Genomic DNA, 23,241 nt, shown 5'->3' with positions numbered 1-23,241 from the left:
TAAGTTGCATCTTTCCCTAACATAGGCTTTCTCTGGCGCTGCAACTCGCTTGACGATCGATTTTTTCCGGTCTTCTTCTCTCGATTGATCTCTTCTAAATTGATCTGTTCGTAGCAATCGATGCCAAGGACATACGCTGCCACTGGTCCCTCTCGTCCGCTGCTCTTCTGATCCAAGTCACCCAGGACGCCGGCCCTAATTTCTGGTCGATCGGGACGCCCGCGTAGGACGCCGGTCCCGCCTTCTCCCGGCCAAGCCGCTGCCGCCCCACCTCAGGCCGTGTGCGTCCGCGTCCACCCCGCTTCGCCTCCTCCATATTGCTCTGTTGCCGTACGCGTCCGTCAGTCGCCGGTTCCTGCTGCCGCCTCAGGCCATGCGCTCCCGCGTCCGCCCCGCTGCCCCTCCTCTAGGCCACTCCGCTGCCGTACGCGTCCGCTGGATTCCGTCCAAGAACAGCCGCCGGTCGCCGGTCAACTGGATTCCCGTGATTCCCGTGCTAGACCGGCCACTGGGATTGGTTTCATCTCAGGACATGTATTTGACTGGGTGGACAGAATTGATCCACCTACTTCCTCTGTGTATGTGCGCGTCCACCCTGTGCGGCGTGTGCATTGCTCTGCTTTGGGCTGCTTATGGGCAGCAAGGCTCCAGTTGGCCTGCTTCTGCTTCCGGTTGTCTGGCTTCAGTTCTGTGATTGTTAAAAAAAGAAAAAAAAAGAAAGAGGAGTTAAAAAAAAGAGGTGCAATGTTTTCGTCCGGTACGCCTCTCCTGCGTTGCCCGGTGTTTTTCGATGGTATTCTATACATTAATCCCGTCTCGCACAAGCGCCTTTCCTCGGTGCTTGCTGCTCGCCTGCTTGGAGGTGGTGCTTGTCGCCCTACTTCGACACCTTATGCGACATCCGCCGGTGTTGCTAGCCATTTTACATCGACTCCTTCGGCTTCCGTGCGCGGCGGTGACCGCTCTACGCCGACTCCTCCCGCAGCTTCCGCGTGCGGTGGTGACCGCTCTACATCGACTCCTCTCGTGGCTTCCGCGTGCAGCGGTGACCGCTCTATGCCAACTCCTCTCGCGGCTTCCGTGCGCGGCGGTGACCGCTCTACGCCGACTCCTCCCGCGGCTTTCGCGTGCGGCGGTGATCGCTCTACATCGACTCCCCCATTGGCTTCCACATGTGGCTCTACGTCGACTTGCTACTCGCGATCGACTCTACACGCCGCTTCCACAGGTGGTGGCGACTGCTCGCCATCAACACGTGTTTCTACCTCGACCTCCTCTGTCGTGTCCCTATCTGCGCGTGAGATTGCGCAGTTGCGATGCCTGCTTGCTGCCTGGGATTCTTCACCGACAGGTTCTGCAGTTTCCGTGACTGTCTCTTCTGGCACTGAGAAACCACCTTCTTATTCAGGTACATCCCCGTGGATTCTTGACACCATAGCATCTTTTCATATGACTTATGATTCTTCCACTTTGACCTCCGTTCGACCTGTCGAGTCTCTTATTCGTGTTTTTACGGCTGATGGCACTCCCCTCCCTGTAGCTAGTCGAGGCACTCTTAGCACTTCTTCATTTCATGTTCCCTCTGTCGCTCATGTTCCTCGACTTACCATGCAGCTCATATCTGGAGGTTAGATTGTTGACTCTAGTTGTCGGGTCATTCTCGACTTTGATTCGTGTTCTGTTCAGGATCGTCGCACAGGCGCCCTACTTGGTGCTGGCCCTCGACGCCCTGATGGTCTCTGGGAGCTTGATTGGCTTCATCTTCCCTCTGATGCCACCGGCGCCAGTTTCGCAACCTCTGTTGCTGCATCTACCAGCTCTTTTCAGCAGTGGCATCATTGGCTTGGCCATTTATGTGGTTCGCGTCTCTCGTCCTTGGTTCATCGTGGTGTTCTGGGATCTGTCTCCGGTAACGCTTCGTTGGATTGTCTGGGTTGTAGGCTTGGTAAGCAGATTCAGCTACCCTATCCTCACAGTGAGTCGGTATCCGGGCGCCCTTTTGACCTCATTCACTCTGATGTTTGGGGTTCGGCCCCCTTCGCTTCGAAAGGAGGTCATCGCTACTATATTATCTTTATAGACGAGTTTTCTCAGTACAATTGGATCTATTTCATGTCGTCTTGTAGTGAGGTCTTATCTATATACAAAAAATTTGCTGCCATGGTTCATACACAGTTTCCACTCCTATTCGTGTTTTTCGTGCAGATTTAGCTGGTGAGTATATCTCCCATGCGCTGCGAGGTTTCCTTGCTGAGCAGGGTACTCTTACTTAGTTCTCTTGCCCTGGTGCTCATGCTCAGAATGGTGTGGCTGAGCGCAAGCATCGTCACCTTCTTGAGACAGCGCGTGCAATGATGATCTCCGCCTCTCTTCCACCTCACTTCTGGGCTGAGGCTATTACCACTTCCACCTATCTCATCAATATTCAGCCATCTGCTACTCTACAAGGTGGTATTCCTCTCGAGCATCTTTCTGGTCATTCTCCTGATTATTCAGCGCTTCGTTTGTTTGGTTGCGTTTGCTATGTTTTGCTTGCCCCTTGTGTACGCACCAAACTGACTGCTCAGTCTGTTGAGTGTGTCTTTCTTGGATATAGTGATGAGCATAAGGGCTATTGGTGTTGGGATCCTATCGGTCACCGGATGCGTATTTCCCGGGATGTGACCTTTCATGAGTCTCGCCCCTTCTACCCGCGTCCATCCTCTGCCGCCTTTACCACGGAGGACATCTCTTTTCTTACATTTTCGGATACACCTCCCTCTATGCCTAGTATTCCTACTCCTCGTCCCGCCGTTGTATATTGGACGCCGTCCTCTCCTACGTACGGGTTCTTCTTCCCCCTCCTCGCATGACTCTCCACCTTCACCATCAACACCTTCCACTTCTCCACCTTCATCACCGATACCTTCCACTTCTACACCTTCATCACCGTTATATTCTTCGTCTCCACCTCCAGTGGTTCCACCTCTTTCCTCCTTTCCTTTCCATTATACTTGTCGTTCACGTGTTGTGGATGAGTCTACTAATGTGCCCTCTACTTCCAGTGTGTCTTCCTCCTCTCAGCCGACTTACAGTCTTCGCTCTCGGCCTTGTCTGCCCCCTGACCGATATTCTCCTTCTTGCTATGGTCTTTCGACCGTTGTTCAGCCGACTTCTTATCGAGATGTTGTTGTTCATCTTGAATGGCAGTTTGCGATGGCAGAGGAGATTGCCGCCCTTGAGCGCACCGACACGTGGGATCTAGTTTCTCTTCCTCCCTGTGTTCGTCCTATCACTTGTAAGTGGGTATATAAGATTAAGACCCGCTCTGATGGTTCTCTAGAGCATTATAAAGCTCGTCTTGTAGCTCATGGTTTTCAACGGGAGCATGGTCGTGATTACGATTAGACTTTTGCTCCTGTGGCCCATATGACCATTGTTCGCACACTTCTCGCCGTGGCCTCTGTTCGCCATTGGTCTGTGTCTCAGATTGATGTGAAGAATACCTTTCTAAATGGTGAGTTGCGTTAGGAGGTTTATATGCAGCCACCATCTGCGTATTATGTTCCTGATGGCATGGTTTGTCGTCTTCGCCGCTCTCTCTATGGCCTTAAGCAAGCCCCCCGTGCTTGGTTTGAGCACTTCGCCTCTGTGGCGACTGCCACTGGTTTTTCGCCCAGTGTTCATGATCCAGCGTTGTTTGTCCACCTTTCTCCTTGTGGTAGGACTCTTCTTCTGCTATATGTTGATGACATGATTATCACTGGTGATGACTCTGAGTACTTTGCCTTTGTCAAGGCACGTCTTAGTGAGCAGTTTCGTATGTCGGATCTTGGTCCTCTTTGCTACTTTCTTGGGATTGAGGTTTCTTCTACCTCTGATGGCTTCTTTATTTCCCAAGAAAAGTATATCCAGGACCTTCTCACTCGTGCGGCTCTTAGTGATGAGCGCACCGCTAAGACTCCTATGGAGCTCAATGTTCACCTTCGTGCTTCCGATGGTGAGCCCTTATCTGATCCCACGCGTTATCGTCAGCTTGTTGGGAGTCTTGTCTATCTTGTTGTCACTCATCCAGATATCTCCTATCCTGTCCATGTTCTGAGTCAGTTTGTTTCTGCTCCCACTTCAGTTCAATATAGTCACCTTCTTCGTGTTCTACGATATCTTCGTGGCACGATCTCTCACCGTCTCTTATTTCCCCGTTCCAGCTCGCTAGAGCTCCAGGCCTATTCGGATGCTACATGGGCTAGTGATCCCTCGGATCGTCATTCACTATCTGCTTACTGTGTTTTTTTTGGCGGTTCTCTCACTGCTTGGAAGACAAAGAAACAAACTGTAGTTTCCCATTCGAGTGCAGAGGCTGAGTTGCGGGCTATGGCTCTATTGACGGCAGAGGTGACCTGGTTATGATGGTTGCTTGAGGATTTTGGTGTTTCTGTTACTACACCTACTACCCTCTTGTCAGACAGTACAAGTGTTATCAATATTGCGCGGGATCCTGTGAAGCATGAGCTTACCAAGCATATTGGGGCTTGTACATGTATATATGTTGGCTTTAGCCTCCTCATAATACTAAGTTGTATCTTTCCCTAATAGGAAGTACATTGGACTGCTGTCACTAGATACTTTTCCTTTTTCTGGTGTTCCAAAATCGTTGAGAGAATCCTGGAAGTATTTGCACAGTATGCAGCTGAAGTGTGAACTACCGAATGAATACTATTCTATTGTTGACAATTTTGCTTCACTGGGGGGCTATCGCTGTTAATACTGTTTGTGCATTGGAACCTCTTGAGCATCAGTTTACAGCTGTCCTTGAGCAGGGGCATTGGAATTTTTCTGAACATGCTGTTGTAGGTAGTTTTCTGGCACTCTCTATGACAAGAGAGTGCCACAAAATCTAAAAAGCAAGTTCTACAGGACGGTTGTTCGACCCGCAATGTTGTATGGCACTGAGTGTTGGCCGACTAAAAGGCAACATGTTCAATAGTTAGGTGTGGCGGAGATGTGCATGTTGGGATGGATGTGTGGCCACACGAGGAAGGATAGTGTCCGAAATGATGATATACGAGATAGAGTTGGGGTAGCACCAATTGAAGAGAAGCGTGTCCAACATCGTCTGAGATGGTTTGGGCATATTCAGCGCAGGCCTCCAGAAGCTCCAGTACATAGCGGACGGCTAAAGCGTGCGGAGAATGTCAAGAGAGGTCCGGGTAGACCGAATTTGACATGGGAGGAGTCTGTTAAGAGATACCTGAAGGATTGGAGTATCACCAAAGAACTAGCTATGGACAGGGGTGCGTGGAAGCTTGTTATCCATGTGCCAGAGCCATGAGTTGGTCGTGAGATCTTATGGGTTTCACCTCTAGCCTACCCCAACTTGTTTGGGACTAAAGGCTTTGTTGTTGTTGTTGTTGCTGTTGTAGGTAGTTTTCCTAGGCCTAAAAAATGCCAAGAGAAATTCCTCTTCCGAGTCAGCTGATAACTCAAATTATGGATGATTTGTACCGGGGTGTTGTGGAAAGGCAGTCACCTATTGTTTTTGTGCAGTTCTCTGGAATATTTCATGCTCAACATGCACAACGGATGTTCAGGGTCAGTCAACAAAATGTCCATCTGAAGCTTCCAAGGCCATCTTGTTCTTGCAATTGCCGAGCAATGCAAGTGTGGTCAGAACTACCCAATGATCTTGCTGCATATCTGAATTCATGGACAACTAATACATCTTGGCATTGCAATAAATGGTGTTCAGTTGTTGCGTTTGAGAGGTTCTCGGCTCATGGAGGTGAAGGGAGGTACTTTGCCAAATGTGTTATGAGCTACTATCAATTCCAATTTTGTCTCTATGGTTAAGCTGTCCGCCACAACTATTACAACGCCCGTATTGTTGGTTCCCTTGTGCCATTCTGGCTGCTTGCCAGTGGGATTCAGATGTCATTTTTGCACATTATGGTAGCTCCTGGGCATGCAGCTGTGCACAATATGTTCTTCTCTCTGTTTGGGACACGTCTCAAGTGGCTTTCAGTATAGCCGGTGCACCTGTCAGGCCTATCGCTCAGCAGCTGAACAAGGGCAGTGGCATGGAGAGTGTGTTAGTACTATCCATAGAACAATTACAAGGGGAAACACCTCCCTGTACTATCCTAGTACTTCCCTTGCCGGGTTTCTCTACAAGCCACCAGTCATACGCATGGCGACCTTCAGTTTCATCTTATGCAGTATGCACTCAAGGGAATGTGTCGCTTAAGTTACCCTGGCCATCATTTTCATGCGTCTATAGAGCAGTTCAGTTCAGAGATGATCCTTCCCTTAAAACCTTGTTTGCTAGCACTAGTCTGGTGGACAAGCACATTTGGCTGCCTGAATATTATGCGCAAGTTCCATTGAAGCAAGCTCCTGAGGACTGGGCGTTCTTGTTCCGATTGAATCAGCAGCCCCACCTTGCATATTGGGGAATGGCAGACTCCAGTCAAAATAATCTATGTGATTATACTGCGCATACAATTGATTCAGTACATCGCTTGGTATGGGGTATCTCAGCAATTATAAGGGCTGGTGCATGGTTCAACTCGAGATACAATGAAACGAATCATCGGCCAACTGATACTAAAACACATGCAAGTTCCAGTTGGCCAGAGTTGAGGGGAATTATTTCCAGGGAATTGGAACTGAGGCACTACAGACTGGGAGAATTCAGAGACCTCCTACATAAAATTATTTGCAGTTATTCAAAGTACAATAATCAGGTTCCCATTTTGGGCCAGTGAAGTTACTATCCACAGATGTTTATGCACATGAAGCTTGGTATTACTGCATTTCTGACACTTGTATCAGGAGCAACCTCATGGGAATCACTTCTGAATATGATACACTCAACACATATAGTCAGCTTGTTGGATGCGGCGAAGCCTGTGAGCCGCAAGCTTTGTGGGACATCGGTGACATTTGGGAGTCGCTGCCATATTCAAATCAGCGAACATTCTCTGCATATTTTGGAATTGTGAACTCTAGTTCAGCGAGAATGAGTATCCCCACTATACTTGAAGATGCTTCAGGGCATCACTGTGAGGTTCCCATCTGTGCAATTATACAGGCCGACGGTGATCAGTGCAAGCGTGAGTGGAAACTACAAGGCTCTTTAAGCAAATGGCCAGAGGAGGTTGGAAGCGGCTAGAACGGCGAGGGTTGTGTTCCCTTGGGTTGTTATGCATGGGGACTGCTGCATCCCAATTGCTATCAAGAAGTTACTCAAGGATGGAGGGGCGACGGAGCTCATGCTGGGCATGTTTGCTGCATCTACTACACTTACTACGGCGATCAAGACCCTGGTGGCCATAACAACTACCTCGACACCTCCCGTCGGCAAGCCTCCGTTGGCCACCACTACAACCACTACAGCGTTGAAGTCAACATCAACTACAGCTACCACCACGACTACGACCATGCCAAGCAACATTGAGTGCAATGGGACCCGGGTGGTTCTCGGCTGCTGCGGCTTGGGGCCAAGCCGCATCTCAAGGAGGGTGGGAGGGATGTTAGGATCCCTCCTTGCCTATATGGGCTTGCCCCGTCCAGCTTATGGGCCTGGCCCGCTTGAGAAACACCAGACTACAAATACGCAAGAGGAGGCGATGAAGGAGGCCATCCAGTGGATCACGAACGGCTCGGCGGCGGCTACCTTCCTCTCTTTCCCCTACCTCCAGTTCTTCCCTGTTCTTCCCCAATTCGCCTGTAACCTCTGGTTGTAATTTGCTACTCTATATCAAACCTTCCCCAGAGAGAGATTACGAGCAAGACTACAGCTAGCTCCTTACAGTTGAGGAGACAGATAAAAGGAATGTACATTGGATGGCTTGGGACAAAATTGTTTGACCAAAGCTTGAAGGTGGCATGGGCTTTAGGGACCTGAGACTGTTTAATCAAGCACTTCGTGTGAGACAAGCCTGATGCCTTATTGCATACCCTGAAAGTTTGAGTGCTCAGCTACTCAAAGAGAACTGTTACCCTTCAGGCGATCTTGTTGATCCTTCTTCTAGTCAGAATGCTTCGACTTGTTGGCAAGGGATTGTTCATGATTTGGAGCTGCTAAAGCAAGGTGTCATTTAGCATGTGCACACAGGAGAGAAGATCCGTATATGGTGAGATAACTGGATTCGGAGAAGGAACCTAAAGGTCTCTAGTCTGAGGGGCCGATCCAGACTGTGAGTTAAAGACCTTATACATGTAGCCGATAGTGGCAATGAACACAGCGAGCGAGAGAGAGTTGTGTGCTGTGAACTTGCAGCTTTTCTGCCATTGTTCTTCTGCTTTTATTCAACTAAAAACGATCGTGGACTGTGCACGCGATGCCCTACACGAGCCGTGCCATCCCACATCCCAGGCAATCGGTTTCGTGCAAAGACTAATTTAGCTGAAAACTAGCTACAGCTAAAACTAACAAGCTAAAGAAATAACAAGATTAGCCAACAAACTCCCCCTAATCTACTTATTCAGCACTCTGACAATGCCGATGTGGTCGCACAGATCCGAAAATGGGCACGTCTGAGAGCCTTCATCAGAATGTCGGCGAGCTGATCACCAGTGTGCACATACTGAATGTGAATGTTGCCTGTCATCGACGCACTGGAGAAGGAAATGGTAGCGGAGCTCGATATGTTTGCTCCTGTCGTGGAAGACATTATTCTTGGTCAGCGCAATGGCTGACTTGTTGTCGATGCAGAGCTCGACGGCACCATCCTGGCGTCCAAGCAGCTCACCTATCAGATACCCTAGCATGGCACACCCGCCATGGCAACGTACTCCGCCTCTCCACCTAGCAAGACGAGAGCACCACTATTTTGTGATTTGCCAATTTCAAGGACACGGGGCACCTTCCGAGGAAGAAGATGGTGCCGCTTGTGCTCTTCGATTGTCGATGTCGCCCGCCAGATCGGAGTCGTTGTAACTGCCGAGCCTTGTGTCATGCTGCTGCCATGAATAGCGGCACTTGAACTAACGTGTGTCGGTAATGTAGCGCATCGGTTGTTTCACCGCCGCCCGGTGCTCTGATGGGCACTTGTCAAAGCCGAACGCAGCGAGGCTGCTATCAAGCTCCACGTTCCAGGCGTGTGGTGGCTGACAAAGACTATAGAGGGCTTTGTGCAGGCTGAGCACCTTGCTCTCGGCACCATCGCACACGAATCCAGGAGGCTGCACCACGCACACCTCATCAAGGTCGCTCTTGAGGAACGCGACTTGACGTCATGGTGTTGCACATCCCAGGCGACAGCGAGCCGCACGCGCACATAGTCGAGGTGAGCTACTGGTGCAAACACCTTGAAGTCGATGTCGGTGCGCTGCACGTAGCCCTTTGCGACAAGCCGAGCCTTGTGCTTGATCATCTCGCCGACTGTGTTCTTTTTCTCCTTCAACACCCATTTCAGACCAATGGGTTGGTGACCTGCGGGAAGATTAGAGAGGGACCAAGTCCCGTTAGATTCAATGGGCGCCATCTCGTCGATCACCGTGGCCGGCCAAGCAGCATAGGGCTCCGCGTAGGGAAATTCGCCAGCTCGCCCTCCGACATCAAAAGGCGGCGCTCCGCCCCTCCTGGGTTAGTCCCACCCTGATCAAGCAGATCGGTGACGCGGTGACACCAATGCACGGCGTCGGGGTCGCTAGCATCATTGAGCATCGTCACGCCATAAAGTGGCGCGAACTCAACTTCCTGCGTGCCGGCAGGCTCTAGGGTGCTGGCTGCCATGGCAGCGTTCCTGGGTGTTGAGGAAGCACCGCTGGGGTGGCTGCCATTGCAGGGTTTTTGCCCACTGCTGCAGATGGTCCTGGTGCTGCCATGGCCGCGTTTCTGCCTGACGTTGTCCTCGCCCCTACATGCACGATGAGGTCGACGGTAAAGGTGCCACCAAGGTGGTCTGCCTCCTAACCCCAGCTCCAGCTCACATCCTCATTGAAAACCACGCCACAAAAGACGTGTAGACAACGGCTGGTGGGGTCGTACACCCGATAAGCTTTTGAGCCCGGCTCGTACCCAATGAACACCATGGGATTCTTCGGTTATACAGCTTCTTGAGATTTGCCGCACCGTCTTGACGTGCGCGACGCAGCCAAAGATGCACAGGTGTTCGACCTCAGGCTTCTTGTCGTGCCAGGCCTCGTAGGGGGTTATCGCCTCGATGCTCCGAGTGTGCGCATGGTTGAAGAAGTACATGGTGGTCATTGTCTTCCTCTAGTAGTCCGGCATGCCGTTCGCCTTCATAATGTTGCATGCCATCCCGACCATTTTTTGGTTCCACGTTCAACAACGTCGTTTTACTGCGGAAAGTATGGCGTTGGTTCCTCTTAGAATAATCTGAGGCGCGTACTTGATCTATCAAGGACCCAAGCAATCACACAAGACACAATCCGAGATTTGTTAACGAGGTTCACTAAACATCGGCTACATTCGCAGGGCCTGACTATGAGCGCTCCTCCCCATGATACCGCTATAATACCGCACACTGGCCACCCAGGCGCCGGCTCTCCTGCGCGCCTGTGCTATTATGTTGTGGCATACATTACATCGTGTGTCTATCCCCACATTATATAAGAGGCCTAGAATACAAGTGTCCTACTCGAACATGTCTCCGTACCTTATCTACACACGGTTTGAATCCAAGTCCAACCGAACCTACCTTGTACAAGTATTTGGCACAATTCCAGCAAAATCCATTTTAGCAAATATTCTCCACCATCTTTGATTCTTCCATGCGTCGAACCTCCATGTACATTTGATTTGATATTATACCATGTCTCCTCGGTAGCTAGCCTACACCACCTCAACCACCACTACAGAGAACCACCGATGATCACCAACAAATTTTGAGTACCACATTTCCATCAGACCACTGGGCCCTAGTCCGAACCACGTATCTCGCTTTACCCGCTAAAATAGGCTTCGATTCTCGATATCCTTACAACGTAGCCCCTCCATCATCACCAAATGAAGTCTTTGATCACTCCAGCTCCACCTTCAGCATGACTCCATGTAGCTGGTCGTGCTACCCCGCGCCCCGTCGACTTTAAGTTCACATCCGTACGCTGTCTTCAATCCTGTGCCATAGACATAGTCTTGTCGAAGCAGCACAAGCCCTCAGGTCCGCACCACGTGTTTCCACACCCCATAAGTCGGTCACTATCAGCATCACGCTCATATGTCATCGTGGCTGAAATCACCATCGTTTTCTATACTGACCGACTCACATCGATCCATCAGACTGTATAATCCAACCCAGCCGAACTTATCCGATTGCAACCATGCTCCACCCTACGTCATGTCAACCATGCTCCCGGTCAAGTCTCCTGGAAGCCGCACAAGCCCTCTGTGTATGCATGATCAGGGGCAGAGCTGCGGCTGGGCCAAACCAGGCCATGGCCCACCCAGCCCAGCAGGAATTCAATGAAGACTGGTACTGTATCTGGGCCCTGAAAGCGAAATTTCAATGGTATTGCCTAACAAGACATGTTTTGGCCCGCCCGGAGAAGTGGCTGAAGCTCCGCCACTGTGCATGATCCTGCATTCCTGCCACAATGCGCTCCAGACTCCTCTGAGCCTTGTACACACTAGATGACTCGTTGCGCCAATGGCGCAAAGACCGAGTGTAAGCCAATCGGTGTAAGAGTGTGTGTTAACATATTGTTGTTCGAAAAGAATAGCTCATATATTATATGTAGTAAGTACATTAGGTTGGAAATGATGCACTAAGTCATGTAGGATTGCCAATGTCTCGCAGAAAGTTAAATAACCTTTTTAGTTATCTCACAAATATAAAATAACGATGCTCTTTGAATAAATGAATACTGGTTTCCGTAAGAGGAATTGAAGTAAATGTAATAGCAAATGGAAAAGCAGAACCGTGCCTTGCAAATGTTTGTTTTTTTTACGTAAAGGAAAAGAAACACTTTTTCTTGTGAGTAACAAAAGGGAAAAAAAGAAAGAAACACCTTTCTGTTCTGCGTATATGGAGATAAGTAGTTCAATGGTCTATATGTTATTTAGCCCGGCCCACGAATAGCGGCAGTCGCGGCCCATGAAGAGCTGAATATGAAGCGGCAGCGAGTGGATCCAACGAGCTTGTGTATCCCCGCTGCAACTCCACTCGTAGGAACGGGTGGGACCCACCAGCCCTTGGTCCGACTCGATATCCACGTCCCAGGGTTCAACATGCAGGCCTGCTGGACGCCGCCGTGAATCGCCTCATTTTTCTAGTGAGTTCTTGATCCTAGCTAGTTTCACCAACTATGTTCAGCTCTGACCATCGTTCTGATGCGATTCCTAGACACCGAGCATGCATCAAACTTTTGGACTGAGGCCGCCTTCCTCTGCTCCGTTAGCCGCCATTGCGACGCTGCCATGGTCGTCCTCCTCCACGAGCAACTTCAGGAACCATGATGGGCAAAGAGTGAGAGTAAACCAAGCATTCAAACCATACACGTAAGAATATTTAGACACCGATTAGAGCACAAGGAAATAGATATTTGGAAGTGTGACTGAAAACTAACGTTAGTTGGCCATACATGCAATGAATAAGGGAAACTATAAGTGCTAAAATGTAAAATGGCCAAAGAGATAAGGTTATCCCGACACGTCACGCTCTCTGCCTCTCTCCTATACACAGAAACGTCCCCAGCTCGCCGTCCAAAGCTACACAGGTGGCAGGAGGAGAAATCGCAGCTCGGCACGTCGTGGAGGATTGCTGGTGTGTGTCCCTGCACTGCGCCCCACTCTGGCATGCGGCAGCCACACCGCAGGTCTCCGCTCACAGCTACTATGCACCCACACGAGCCGCCGTCGCGGTGCGAGCTCTGCCTGGCGGCGCACTGCCGCAACCAGCTTTGCGACACTCACTGCCCACGGTCGACCTGTGAGCCACCTGCACCGCCGTGACGCGCTGCTCGATCCCCTCCATGGCCTCGTGCTCGCCGCTGTAGTCTCACGCGAGCCCCGCGCTGGCCATTGCCATGGCCGCGGAGTGGGGCAAGACTCGTGGAGGTGCGCATGGGGGGAGCATATTGGCTCACGCTCCTCAATTCTGGTCGGGTGTCGTTGGATTGGGCGGCGAAGATGGCGAATTCCGGCGCCTCAGGTGCCACAGGTTCGGTTCTTTGCTTCGCTTTGTTTGGGGTTGTCGTGCGTTTCCTCGGCTTATTCTGCCTGAATTGAGCTTCTCTAGAGAGTAATGAGTTCCTGGGTGGATGCTAAGGAAGTAGAGACGAGGACTTGGATATAATTCGAGGTGCCCGACATTGTTTTCTAGCAAAAAAGTAAGTTTTAGTAATATTGTTGTCTAGGTTGATGAACAAAAAGAGAGAATTTCTAATTTGGATAGTTTGGCTGATACATTATCGTTTCCTTTCCTTTGGGATATTGGTGAATTCTGACCTGTCCATTGGGGAAACAAATGCTCAATTTAGTGACCTCACCTCAAATTCTCAAATTTGGTGTTGAATGATCAGTGTGTTTTATCTTCAACTTCTCATGGTTATGATCATCCTGGCCACTTACCTGCTGTAAAACTCTTGTTTCATTGATGAAATGAAACAGGGTGGTGCAGTCATGCGGCTCTTATATTTCGAGAAATAAAACCTTATGGTTATATTGTAAATTGGTGCTACGACGTCAGGCAAGTGGTGGATCCCTCATCCCTGCATGAAGTCCCAGTTTAGATAGTAATACTATTTAAATTAACTCATGACCAACTGTTAGAATCTGCCATTATATATTAAGGTGAAAGGCCCTTGAATTTTATGCCTAGTTCACATAATGAATCTTTTGTGCAGGGATTTCTAGCGACACATTATACAAGGAGCTATGGCATGCTTGCGCTAGGCCGTTGATTACAGTGCCTCATCAAGGTGAAAGGATTTACTACTTTCACATGGTTATATGGAACAGGTACGTCTCACCGCATTGGTCCACCATCAGCAGGTCCACCATCACTGATATCTTCTCTTCAGACACGAGAGCAAGCAGACTCTGTAGGAGAAGCAACCAAGTGAATAGAAGAGCCCAACAAATTCTTATGCAGTAGATTGGCTAACCCTAATCAGCAACTCGGAAAAACCTAGTCAATCTGTTACATCCCAACCACAGTAGACACAAACCCCATCTGCAACATATACACACGGGAACCATGATGTTTATAAACTGAGCAGTAAGAATAAGAATGACAACAAGATCGGTAAGGATATCCCAACCTCAGCCCACACCCGCAAAACAGCAAAGCAACCATCATGCTAGTAGCCACTTCTCAACTATCATGTTATTCTTTCTTATTTAAATTGGAGCATCTATCAATGGATTCAAATTCAAATGAAGAAAAGCCACCGTTGGCATCCAGGTTTTTTTTTAGGGTAGCTCATGGAAAAATTGAGAAATAAACTGAAGATCAATGCACAATTAACTCGGGGTAAAAACAAAGAAAAATAAGGATACAAAATAGAGTAGAGATAAAACGTTCAAACACTTTCCCTCAAAAATACCTTTCAGAAAGAAAAATGAAAATGTACGAAAGGATCGCTACATTTTGTATTCTCATACTTAGTTAGCATATGTGGAAGCCCAACAGGGCAAGCAAAGATTGAGAATGCTGAAATCCTACAATAGGCGACAAAGTAGATGAGGAGCTCACCGAAATATTTGGCTCGTTGATCAGGCACACAGCTGCGACAGAGAGCCTCGGCGATCGTCTGTCAACTAATATAGAGTTGACAAGCAAAGATAAACTGCTCTGATCAATTTAATTGCATGAAGCACATTCGGAGTCAGCTCAGTTTAACCACACATGGCACATTCAAATAACAACTTCCATCTAGAACAAGGGGTAAGCGATAAGAAATAATTAGTTCCAGTAGGCCTTCCTAAACCTCTACCCACCAAACCGTCCTCTGTAAATAGACAGTAACCGCCACCTAATCCGCTTATGAAGCACGGCTGCAGGCACTATATTCATAATGAGCTGCAGCTGGTACTTATTACACGCACATGTTGCAGTGGATGAAAAACAGGGGACACACATGTTTTCCCAAGCAGCAAACAGAAGCAAAATCACCAGCACAAACATAAGCAAACAAGGACACTTTTTTCACAAGCTAATGGAACATGCAGCAAGAAGTAATCAAGCACAACAGTTATACCACACCTAACCTTGCTGGCCAGACGTCAACCAACCTGGACAGGAAGGGAAACAAGCAAGTGCTGGCATGCTCTTCTCAAGATCAAAACATTGCAATTTTTTAATGTTTGTAGATGGTCCTTCTATACTTTACACATTGCACTTTGACAATCCAAAATGTAATTACATATGGATATATCAAAACAATTAGCCTCTTGAAGAAGCGGAGACCCATAACAATTCTTCATAACAGAAGAGGATCTCATTTGTAGAGTGTGCATCACTAACTTAATTAAGAAATAAAGAGTGGATGTACATGAGCTCTAAACTGGAACGTGCACAACATCGGAAAACAAGAAGTAGCACACTGCAAAGAGGAAACCACATGAGAAATTGCTAGATCATACCTCTGGCACACAGTCCACTTCCGTTTCCTGGCAGTCAGTGATTTCTTAGTACGGAAAGCTGGAACAATCGCAGCATGAGCTGGATGGCTCCTCCATCAGTGTCTTGCTATTTATGACCAGAGGCAATTAGACGCAATACATAAGGAAGAAGGATGCCTGTGCGCACACCAGTTTTGTCATGATCCATGAAAACACCAAACATTTTTCTCAAGTGTAATAGCTAAAAGAAACATTACCACAAACTTTGTCGATCTCAGGACCATGGATTGCCTCTATTAAAACTTGAAGATACTTCCAGGACCGCCAGGAACAATATGACCAAACATAGAGCAAACTACAAAAGAGAACAAATAGTTATAGTATATCCAGAAAAAGGTAGTATATGTAAATATATAGCAAAGTGATTTTGTGTATGCCTGTTGCAGTATCTGACACAACACATATTCTATCAAACAGCCCTCTGTTTGACATTCCACCACAAAGTGCCTGTTCAAAGACCTCGGTACTATGGCACATGTAGAAAACTGAGAAATGCCTTTTATTATATTTTTTTCACATGAGGTTCGTCGACATTACCTCAAAATACAAAGAGAGACAAGGCCTTGTGTTGTTTCATTTCAGATATCACATACGATCAATTTCAGGAATAAACACTTGCTGGTAAATTATAGTAGATCCTGAATAAAAACAAAATACAAAATAGAAAGTTCTTTGACATGGCCTTCCATCAGTGTATTCATTTGTCTTCACTTGATCATCCAAACGTGAAATGAAAATAAAATGATGGTTTCTCATTTTGGTCTCAATAAATTAGATCAACAAATAAAAAATGAAAAACAATGTTAATAATTTCGTAACTGCAATAAATATGGCATCAGGACCAAAGATGCTCAAATAACATCAATGCCTAAACTGTAGTAGCATGCATATATAACATCCTTTTCGTCTCATAAACCAAAGGAAGTTCAGCACGTACCATATTAAATCAGTGTGAACGCCTTGGCTTGCATCATCTCCTAGTTGACCTGAGCTACAAATGCAATACAGGTCAATACTCTGATTTCATTCACCCTATTTTGCACAGGCCAATACAGAAGGAACCTAAGTCAACAGAGTTATACTCTGAAGAAATGCTTACCATATTTAAACAAAGATGCAGAGGGAGAGGGATAGGGTCTGAACCTGTTGGTGTGGAAGAGGCCAGAGAGGAAGACGGCCATGTGGTCTGCGTGTGCCGAGAAGAGGCGGTTGCTGCCGTTCATGGCACCGCTGAAGTGGTTATCGAGGGCAGAGAGGATGGGAATCTTCGTGTCCATGGCGTGGGGGTGCAGCGGCGTCCACATTGTCGTCTCCACGAAAGCTTCATGTCCTCGTCCATCTCTCCAGTGTGGTGGCGCCCGTGCCTTTCCTGCTGAGAGTTGAGGAGTAGCGAATGCTTGGTTAGGAGCTGCTTTGGCAAGAGCACAGCAGTGCAAGATAAATGGGGAAGGAGAAGGTCGTTCCTCTGCAAGGAGAGGAGGAGAGGGGCTTGAGTAGCAGGCTGCGCCCTTCCTGACGAAGAAAGAAGGACGGGCGACCGACGACGCTCCTCGCACGCGCCTCTGCACCTGCAGCTCCTGGTCGAGCCGGCAGGTTCAGCATGCCTCCCCACAGCTAACAACAATGACCAAAGCAACTGTCGCCCTGCCGCATCCCTCCCTCCTCTTTGTTCCTTCTCCTCCCGTTGTCTCTCGCAGAGCACAACAAAAAGCCACCGGCCGCCGCCGTGACCTCGTCGGATCCGCAGCCTCACGCCGCCTAGTGACCGGATCCGCCCGGATTCACGCAACCAATGGCCTCACCTAACCTGCACCCGATCCAGATCCAGGCGCCGCCGATGGCCATCGGACAACAAAGAGAAGGAAGGCGAGGTGGAGCGGCCAGTGTTGTGGAGGAGCAGCGACCTGGTGGCACGGGAGAGAAGAGGAGAAGGATGAGCGGCGGCGGCCACGCGCTGGAAATCGAGGAGGAGGAGAAGGAGAGAAATTAAGAGAAAGTGGAGTTGCGTGGGGCTCGAGGAAGTGAGTGGATTGGGCTAGGTTTTACTACTCGCGTCCCACCCGGCGTCCACACCACCAATCGCGGACCGAGCCACCCCGCAACCTTTCACCTGGCTCCACACCTACCCAAAGAGGCTAACAAGTGGGCCCAACACTTCTGAAGCGGAAGAGACCTGGCTGGGTGCATGGAAGGAGGGTGAGGGTAGACGAGCGCCGATCCACCCACCCGCCTGTACCCATGATCTATTCGCCCCAGCCCACGATCGATTCATCCCTGCTTCACCCCTGCTGTGTCGCTGCGAGGCTGGCCCGCACGGAAAGTTGGCCCATGCGTCAGCTGCTCTAGGCAGAATAACGAGCGTGCAAAATAATGAGCGTTCGGATTTTTACCAGCGCGATGAAAAACAGCCAGCTAGACAAACCGAGCGGGCAGGATGAATCTGAGACATGAAGGGCGCTAGAATGGCAGGTACCCTAGGAGCCTTTATATGTTAGATGATTCGCCATCCTCGGTTCCCATTTGACTGCTAGCCGAACAACACCACTGCTGCCATGCCGCCATCTCCTTGGCGTACGAAGCAAAAAACAGAAGTAGTCCAAGCAATTCCATTACTATATCAGCTCCACACCTGTAGCACCCCGTGACTTCCTGACTAATTTTCTTGTTCTCTTTTTTTCCACTCTCGAGATAACCATGCTAGCAGTCAGCGAATCCCATGTTCCAACGCGCTGCAACACCTTCCAGAATCGATTTTTATTTCTTAACCAAATCTCATACTGGGCAGCTTGCCGTGGCAGCACCACTCCCCACCTAGGTTTTGACCTTCATAGCAGCTCTCTACCTAGGTTTCCGTCAACAGCTGCTTCCGCCATCCCACAGCGCACTAGCCAGCCCCTCTTGAGGCCAACCCGCCTCACTCGAGCCTCCAGTAGTTGCATGCGCACGTGCACGTGCCCCTACCACATGCCACGTAAAATCGTCCGCAGCCACCACTAAGTTTTGCCAATCGAATCAATCTCGCCGAGATCACCCACGATGAGGGCCTCTGCTGCTGCACGTCTTCGCATTCCAATTGCTTCATCGTGCCCATACCTTGATAGCCACATCGCGTGCAGTCTCAAACTCATCGCCTCTGAACCCGATCTGATCTTCACTCCTGCTGCCACGTGAATCATACGAAATTGGCACTCTTCCTCTGGATCAACAATCCGTGATACCACTTGTTAGAATAATCAAAGGCGTGTAGTCGATCTATGGAGGACCAAGCAATCTCACGAGGCACGACCGATTTTTTAATGAGGCTCACCGAACATCGGCTACATCCCTAGGGCCTGACTATGAGCACTCCTCCCACTGCTACAAGACCACTCACCGGCCACCCGGGCGCCGTCAAATGCCGCCGGCTCCCCCTGCATGCCTGTGCTATTATGTTGGCATGGATTATATATGTGTCTACCCCGACACTATATAAGAGGCCTAGGATACAAGTGTCCTACTCGAACATGTCTTTGTACCCTATCTACGCAGAGCTTGAATCCAAGTCTAACTGTAACCTGCCTTGTACAAGTATTCGACACAATTCCAACAATTCCTCCTGTCTATAACAGGACTGCCCATGAGCTTGCTCAATATGGGTGTAGTGTGTGGTGTGGGGGTGTTCTGCAAGGCTCTGTCCCAACCTGCGTGTCCACGGCGGTGTTGTACGATTGTATACAAAATTATTTCTTCCTAAGTAATACACCTTTTCAAAACAAAACAAAAACTAATCATAAAACCACCTAAGGTTGTACAGAGGACAATTTATACAGTTCAAGTTTCCAACTCAGAATGTAGTTGAGGGCTGAAAGCTGAAGTGGACTTTTAAAAAGGAACATTCAACGTTCAAAATAATAATTAGCAAAGTAAACAAACTGCAATATTTGGTTGTAGCCAGAAAGTGGCACTCTGGCAGGTAAGGTATGTGCACTAAATAGCAATAATATTTGGTTGTAGCTTTGGATATACTAGTCGGGTAGTATCGAAATTACTAAATTTACTCATAGTTCTGGATAGACTTCTGGTCTAGAACAATTGTTATGCCATGAAGGATAAAATTTACTCAGTTGGCCTTCAATTTGGTATTCCATTTTACAAGTACTCCCTCCGGTCCAAAATAAGTGTCGCGGTTTTAGTTCAAATTTGAACTAAAAGCACAACACTAATTTTGGAATGGAGGGAGTAACTCCTAATTTCAGAACATAGTTGAATATTTGAGTACCACTACAGAAATATCCAGAGCAATGTATCTAAAAAGACTCATTACCTCTTCTGGAGTTAAAGGGCACTTCCCAATGAGTCGTCTTTCCCTATAGACAAGTTCTTTTTCTGCAAAATTTTCCTTGCGGTACTTGATCAGAATTTTCTGTTCCTGAGGTGTAAATATATCAATGCACCTGCATTTTTCATGTAGAAAATAATCCATGGCCAGCAATGTAAAATGAAGATATGCAAAATAACCACTGCATTTATTAAATCTTTGTTATCAGCGATGTAGCATCAAGGTTTTGGACTCCAAATGCTAAAGAATCTCATGGGGCACCGAGATTTCCGGTTACTGCGGTAACCAGAAAATACAGGCCGTTACCGGAGGCTTTTTTAATGAATTTTGGATCCAAACAAAATTCAGTCAAAAATTATTGATTTTGAAATTCGGGATTTTTCACCCGGTATGGCGATTTCTCATGGGATACCGAGATTTGCGGTAACCGGTTTTTTCTCCCGGTAACCACATCCCTGTGTAGCATAGCTTGTCTCTAGTAAAAAACAAGTTGATCATCTTTAGAACTACAAAAATGCAATATAAATGTATCCCAAAGTTCTAGTACAAGAGAGCACAAATGACCATGATACAGAAGATCAATGATGTGAGTTTATCATTTCCTATCTTACTTCTAAAGGTTTTGAGTTGGTGGCAGATTCACCCACCCTTCTCTACTCTCACATGTGGGATCTTTTTGCCAAAAAGGCAGAAATAAACTATTGAGGCAGCAGCGGAGTCAAACTCGCCACCTTATCAAGAGGGTTCTAGCTTCTTACCATCTAATCCATACACAAATGGTATAACAAAGAAATCAAACGGTATTTATTAAACTAACCCACAATCGAAGTGCTGTGTTTTTATTTTATCTTGAGAGGATTGTTATACAACCCAAATCAGGATGAAGCCTAAGTTAGATGGTATAAACTATTTAACTGTTTTTCAGATTTGCGAGCACATTATTTATTATGAGTCCAGTGCAAGCCACAGGCACTTTGCTAGTTTGGTTAATGACGTCATTTCAAAAATTTGATGAAAACTTGAGTAATGTTATGATGTCTAAGGCTCTACAATGCTCTTGTTAGCTTTTCTGTAGCCTAGAATGAACTGCAATAAAGAATACATGGATGTGCTTCTCCATTTCTGGATGCATAGCAAAGCATATATGATGACAAGTGAATAACAAACTGACTATTATAAATGTGAATGACTGAATTGTGTAATCACACAGTGTGGTTAGTCAATGTTCTACCCAGCAAAAGCAAGCATATCCATCTCAAACCGAAGATGAATCGACATGAAATGGCCTTCTGAGCGGAGTTTATTCACTATCTCACTGCTTGTTTTCATGATGTTTGGCTTGAATCGTAATGCATGATAATTCACCTGGCATCGAAATGTCTGGATCTCTGGATCATTTATATCTTCTGCCAAGCGATGTGAAAATGGAGTTAAATAGATAGCCCCATAACTCTTCATCTTCTCTAAAGCAACTGTCGTATACCAAGTTACCGGTGCATCTAGAGGTGGCCGGATCTGTTAGCAATACATATTAGTCTCTGGAGTTATTCACTCGTATAACTGAAACTAGTGAGCTTTCTTTCACCTGGTAGGCTTTCAGCTTCTTAGCTTTTCCGTTTGTAATGATATCTGGGACGCTCATAGCAATACGGACATCATATTTTAATGTCTTGATGAAGTGGGGAACATCATAAATACCTATGAAACCACTGGTTGCATGTATAAATAGAAACCATAAATAAAAACATCAACCAGGAACCACATGCCAAGATCATTCAGAACAAACCAAAAGTGCTGACAAAAAGGCAGTTTCAAATATATAGAACAACACTGAAATTAAGTGTTCTTACGAGGAATGAAGCACACTACATGTAAATCATTTGTGAAGCCTATTATCTTACTTGATTCCTATAACAGAAAGATACTCCCTCTGTAACTTAATATAAGACGTTTTTTCACTGTCACGGTGTCAAAAAATGTCTTGTATTAAGTTACGGAGGGAGTACCACGTAGCTGGAACTCAAAAATCGAACAAACAGTACTTACTTTTGAGAATATGCAGAAGTGTCTTTTGCTTAAGAAATGGAAATAATCTGTTTACAGATGAAGGGCTAATTCAGTTTTACAAGATTTTCAAATCAGAGGAATAGAAAAGGTAAAGGAATAAGATGCCCTACCCAGGGCTTCGCCCTTTTAGGTCTCTGAAAAACCAGTTGACATGTGCGACCCAATCAAGGACGCAGTACTTCTGCCTGAGTTCCTCTGGATCCTACTCGTCAGGATTATCGTGCTCTCTAATCCTTAGGAATTTTCAATGAGGTCTTACCAAATACTAAGAATCCTAAGGAATCAGGTCCATATGGACGGACACAATCCTAAGGAATCAAGTACGTCTATTGCTATGAAACGAATGCTAAACATATGAAGAAAATCCCATAGGAATCCTCCAAAATTTCCTCCAAGCCGAATGAGCCCAGAAAGAAAAACGACGATAAAAGGATTTGCCTGGCATTAGATTGCAGCACAAAGAGGAACTTATGTCATAGAAACAACTTAATTCTGGCATTACTACATAGCTACAGGTAGAAGGTCTAAGCAATGAAAAGTAAATGTAAATGCCACATATACAGCTATTACACAATTTTATAGTGTAATGCGGGGCAATTGGTTTTGTGCCATTTGTCCAACCCGAAATGCTAAGAGTTACTTTTAAATGGCTTGTACTGAATATGCCAATGATTCCATTACTTGCATAAGTATTCTAGTCATGACATTGCATTTGTAAAACTTGGTCGGAAATTGCACATTTAGAATACCTTTTATAATTATGAAGCAGCATTCGTAAAACCTGGTTCAAAATGCCAACTAGCCGAGGCCAAGAAGGTTCTGACTGACTTAAATTTTAGATTTTCTCATTTTACAGGGGGGTAATCTCCAGCCCAAGCATGCATGGACAATGGCCCCAAAGATGCTGCAATAGAGCTCGCAACAAGGACCAAACAGCACAATTGCATGACAGCCACATTGATGAGTTGGGAAACAACAGACGCACATGTGATATGGCAGCAGAGTGCATGAACCGCTCAGGACTCAAGACTCCATAAAATGGTGGCACAAACTAGGCAAGGCACCCACATATGGCAAAGGTCACAGTGTCAACGTGTGCGACCAGTGTGGCTAAGCGACAACAAGGCAGCAGCCAAGGAGTAACAACGTAAGGTTAGGCAGTGATCGAGATGTGATTCGATGGCATTTGCCACACGAAGCAGTCAACGGGCACATTGTTGTGATTGTGACTACATAGCCTGGCACTGCACCAGCAGAGTGGTGCGCAGCATCGTCTACTATGCTA

The 23,241-nt window shown here is 47.3% G+C and overlaps 2 protein-coding genes and 1 long non-coding RNA gene across 9 annotated transcripts in view; 1 reads left to right on the top strand and 2 right to left on the bottom strand.

The window, feature by feature from the left end:
• Positions 1-21,809, bottom strand: part of LOC123092091 (O-fucosyltransferase 1) — a 27,357-nt gene extending 5,548 nt beyond the window's left edge. The window contains exons 1-3 of the mRNA XM_044513772.1: positions 21,475-21,809; positions 21,121-21,404; positions 19,875-20,004 (exon numbers count right to left, since the gene is read on the bottom strand). Coding sequence (XP_044369707.1) covers positions 19,875-20,004; positions 21,121-21,404; positions 21,475-21,531 — 471 coding nt within the window. The 5' untranslated portion in view covers positions 21,532-21,809. The remainder of the gene's footprint in view (positions 1-19,874; positions 20,005-21,120; positions 21,405-21,474) is intronic.
• Positions 12,633-23,241, top strand: LOC123092092 (uncharacterized). 4 transcript variants are annotated; one of them, XR_006444198.1, is made up of 4 exons: positions 12,633-13,106; positions 13,185-13,275; positions 13,792-13,906; positions 16,617-17,545. XR_006444198.1 is itself a non-coding variant. In XM_044513773.1 (3 exons), exons 1-3 carry the CDS (start codon positions 13,010-13,012, stop codon positions 16,945-16,947), a joined length of 543 nt encoding a protein of 180 aa, XP_044369708.1. In that variant the 5' UTR covers positions 12,635-13,009; the 3' UTR covers positions 16,948-17,545. The 4 variants fall into 4 exon arrangements, 2 of the variants coding, with proteins under 2 accessions (XP_044369708.1, XP_044369710.1); XR_006444197.1 differs by lacking the exon at positions 16,617-17,545 and having other exon boundaries at positions 13,556-15,688; XM_044513773.1 differs by lacking the exon at positions 13,185-13,275 and having other exon boundaries at positions 12,635-13,106.
• LOC123092093 (uncharacterized) lies at positions 13,712-16,984 on the bottom strand. Of its 4 annotated transcripts, none has more exons than XR_006444201.1 (6): positions 16,715-16,984; positions 16,509-16,562; positions 15,769-15,866; positions 15,533-15,688; positions 14,643-14,822; positions 13,712-13,987 (listed from the first exon to the last, which is right to left on the bottom strand). It is a non-coding gene; the product is annotated as an uncharacterized lncRNA (long non-coding RNA). The 4 variants fall into 4 exon arrangements; XR_006444200.1 differs by having other exon boundaries at positions 14,643-14,741; XR_006444199.1 differs by having other exon boundaries at positions 14,643-14,736.

The sequence above is a fragment of the Triticum aestivum genome, chromosome 4B (genome assembly GCF_018294505.1).
Source record: "Triticum aestivum cultivar Chinese Spring chromosome 4B, IWGSC CS RefSeq v2.1, whole genome shotgun sequence".
Taxonomy (NCBI): Eukaryota; Viridiplantae; Streptophyta; class Magnoliopsida; order Poales; family Poaceae; genus Triticum; species Triticum aestivum.
Note: the sequence above shows the minus strand (reverse complement) of the source record. Positions and strands in the feature narration are given on the sequence as shown.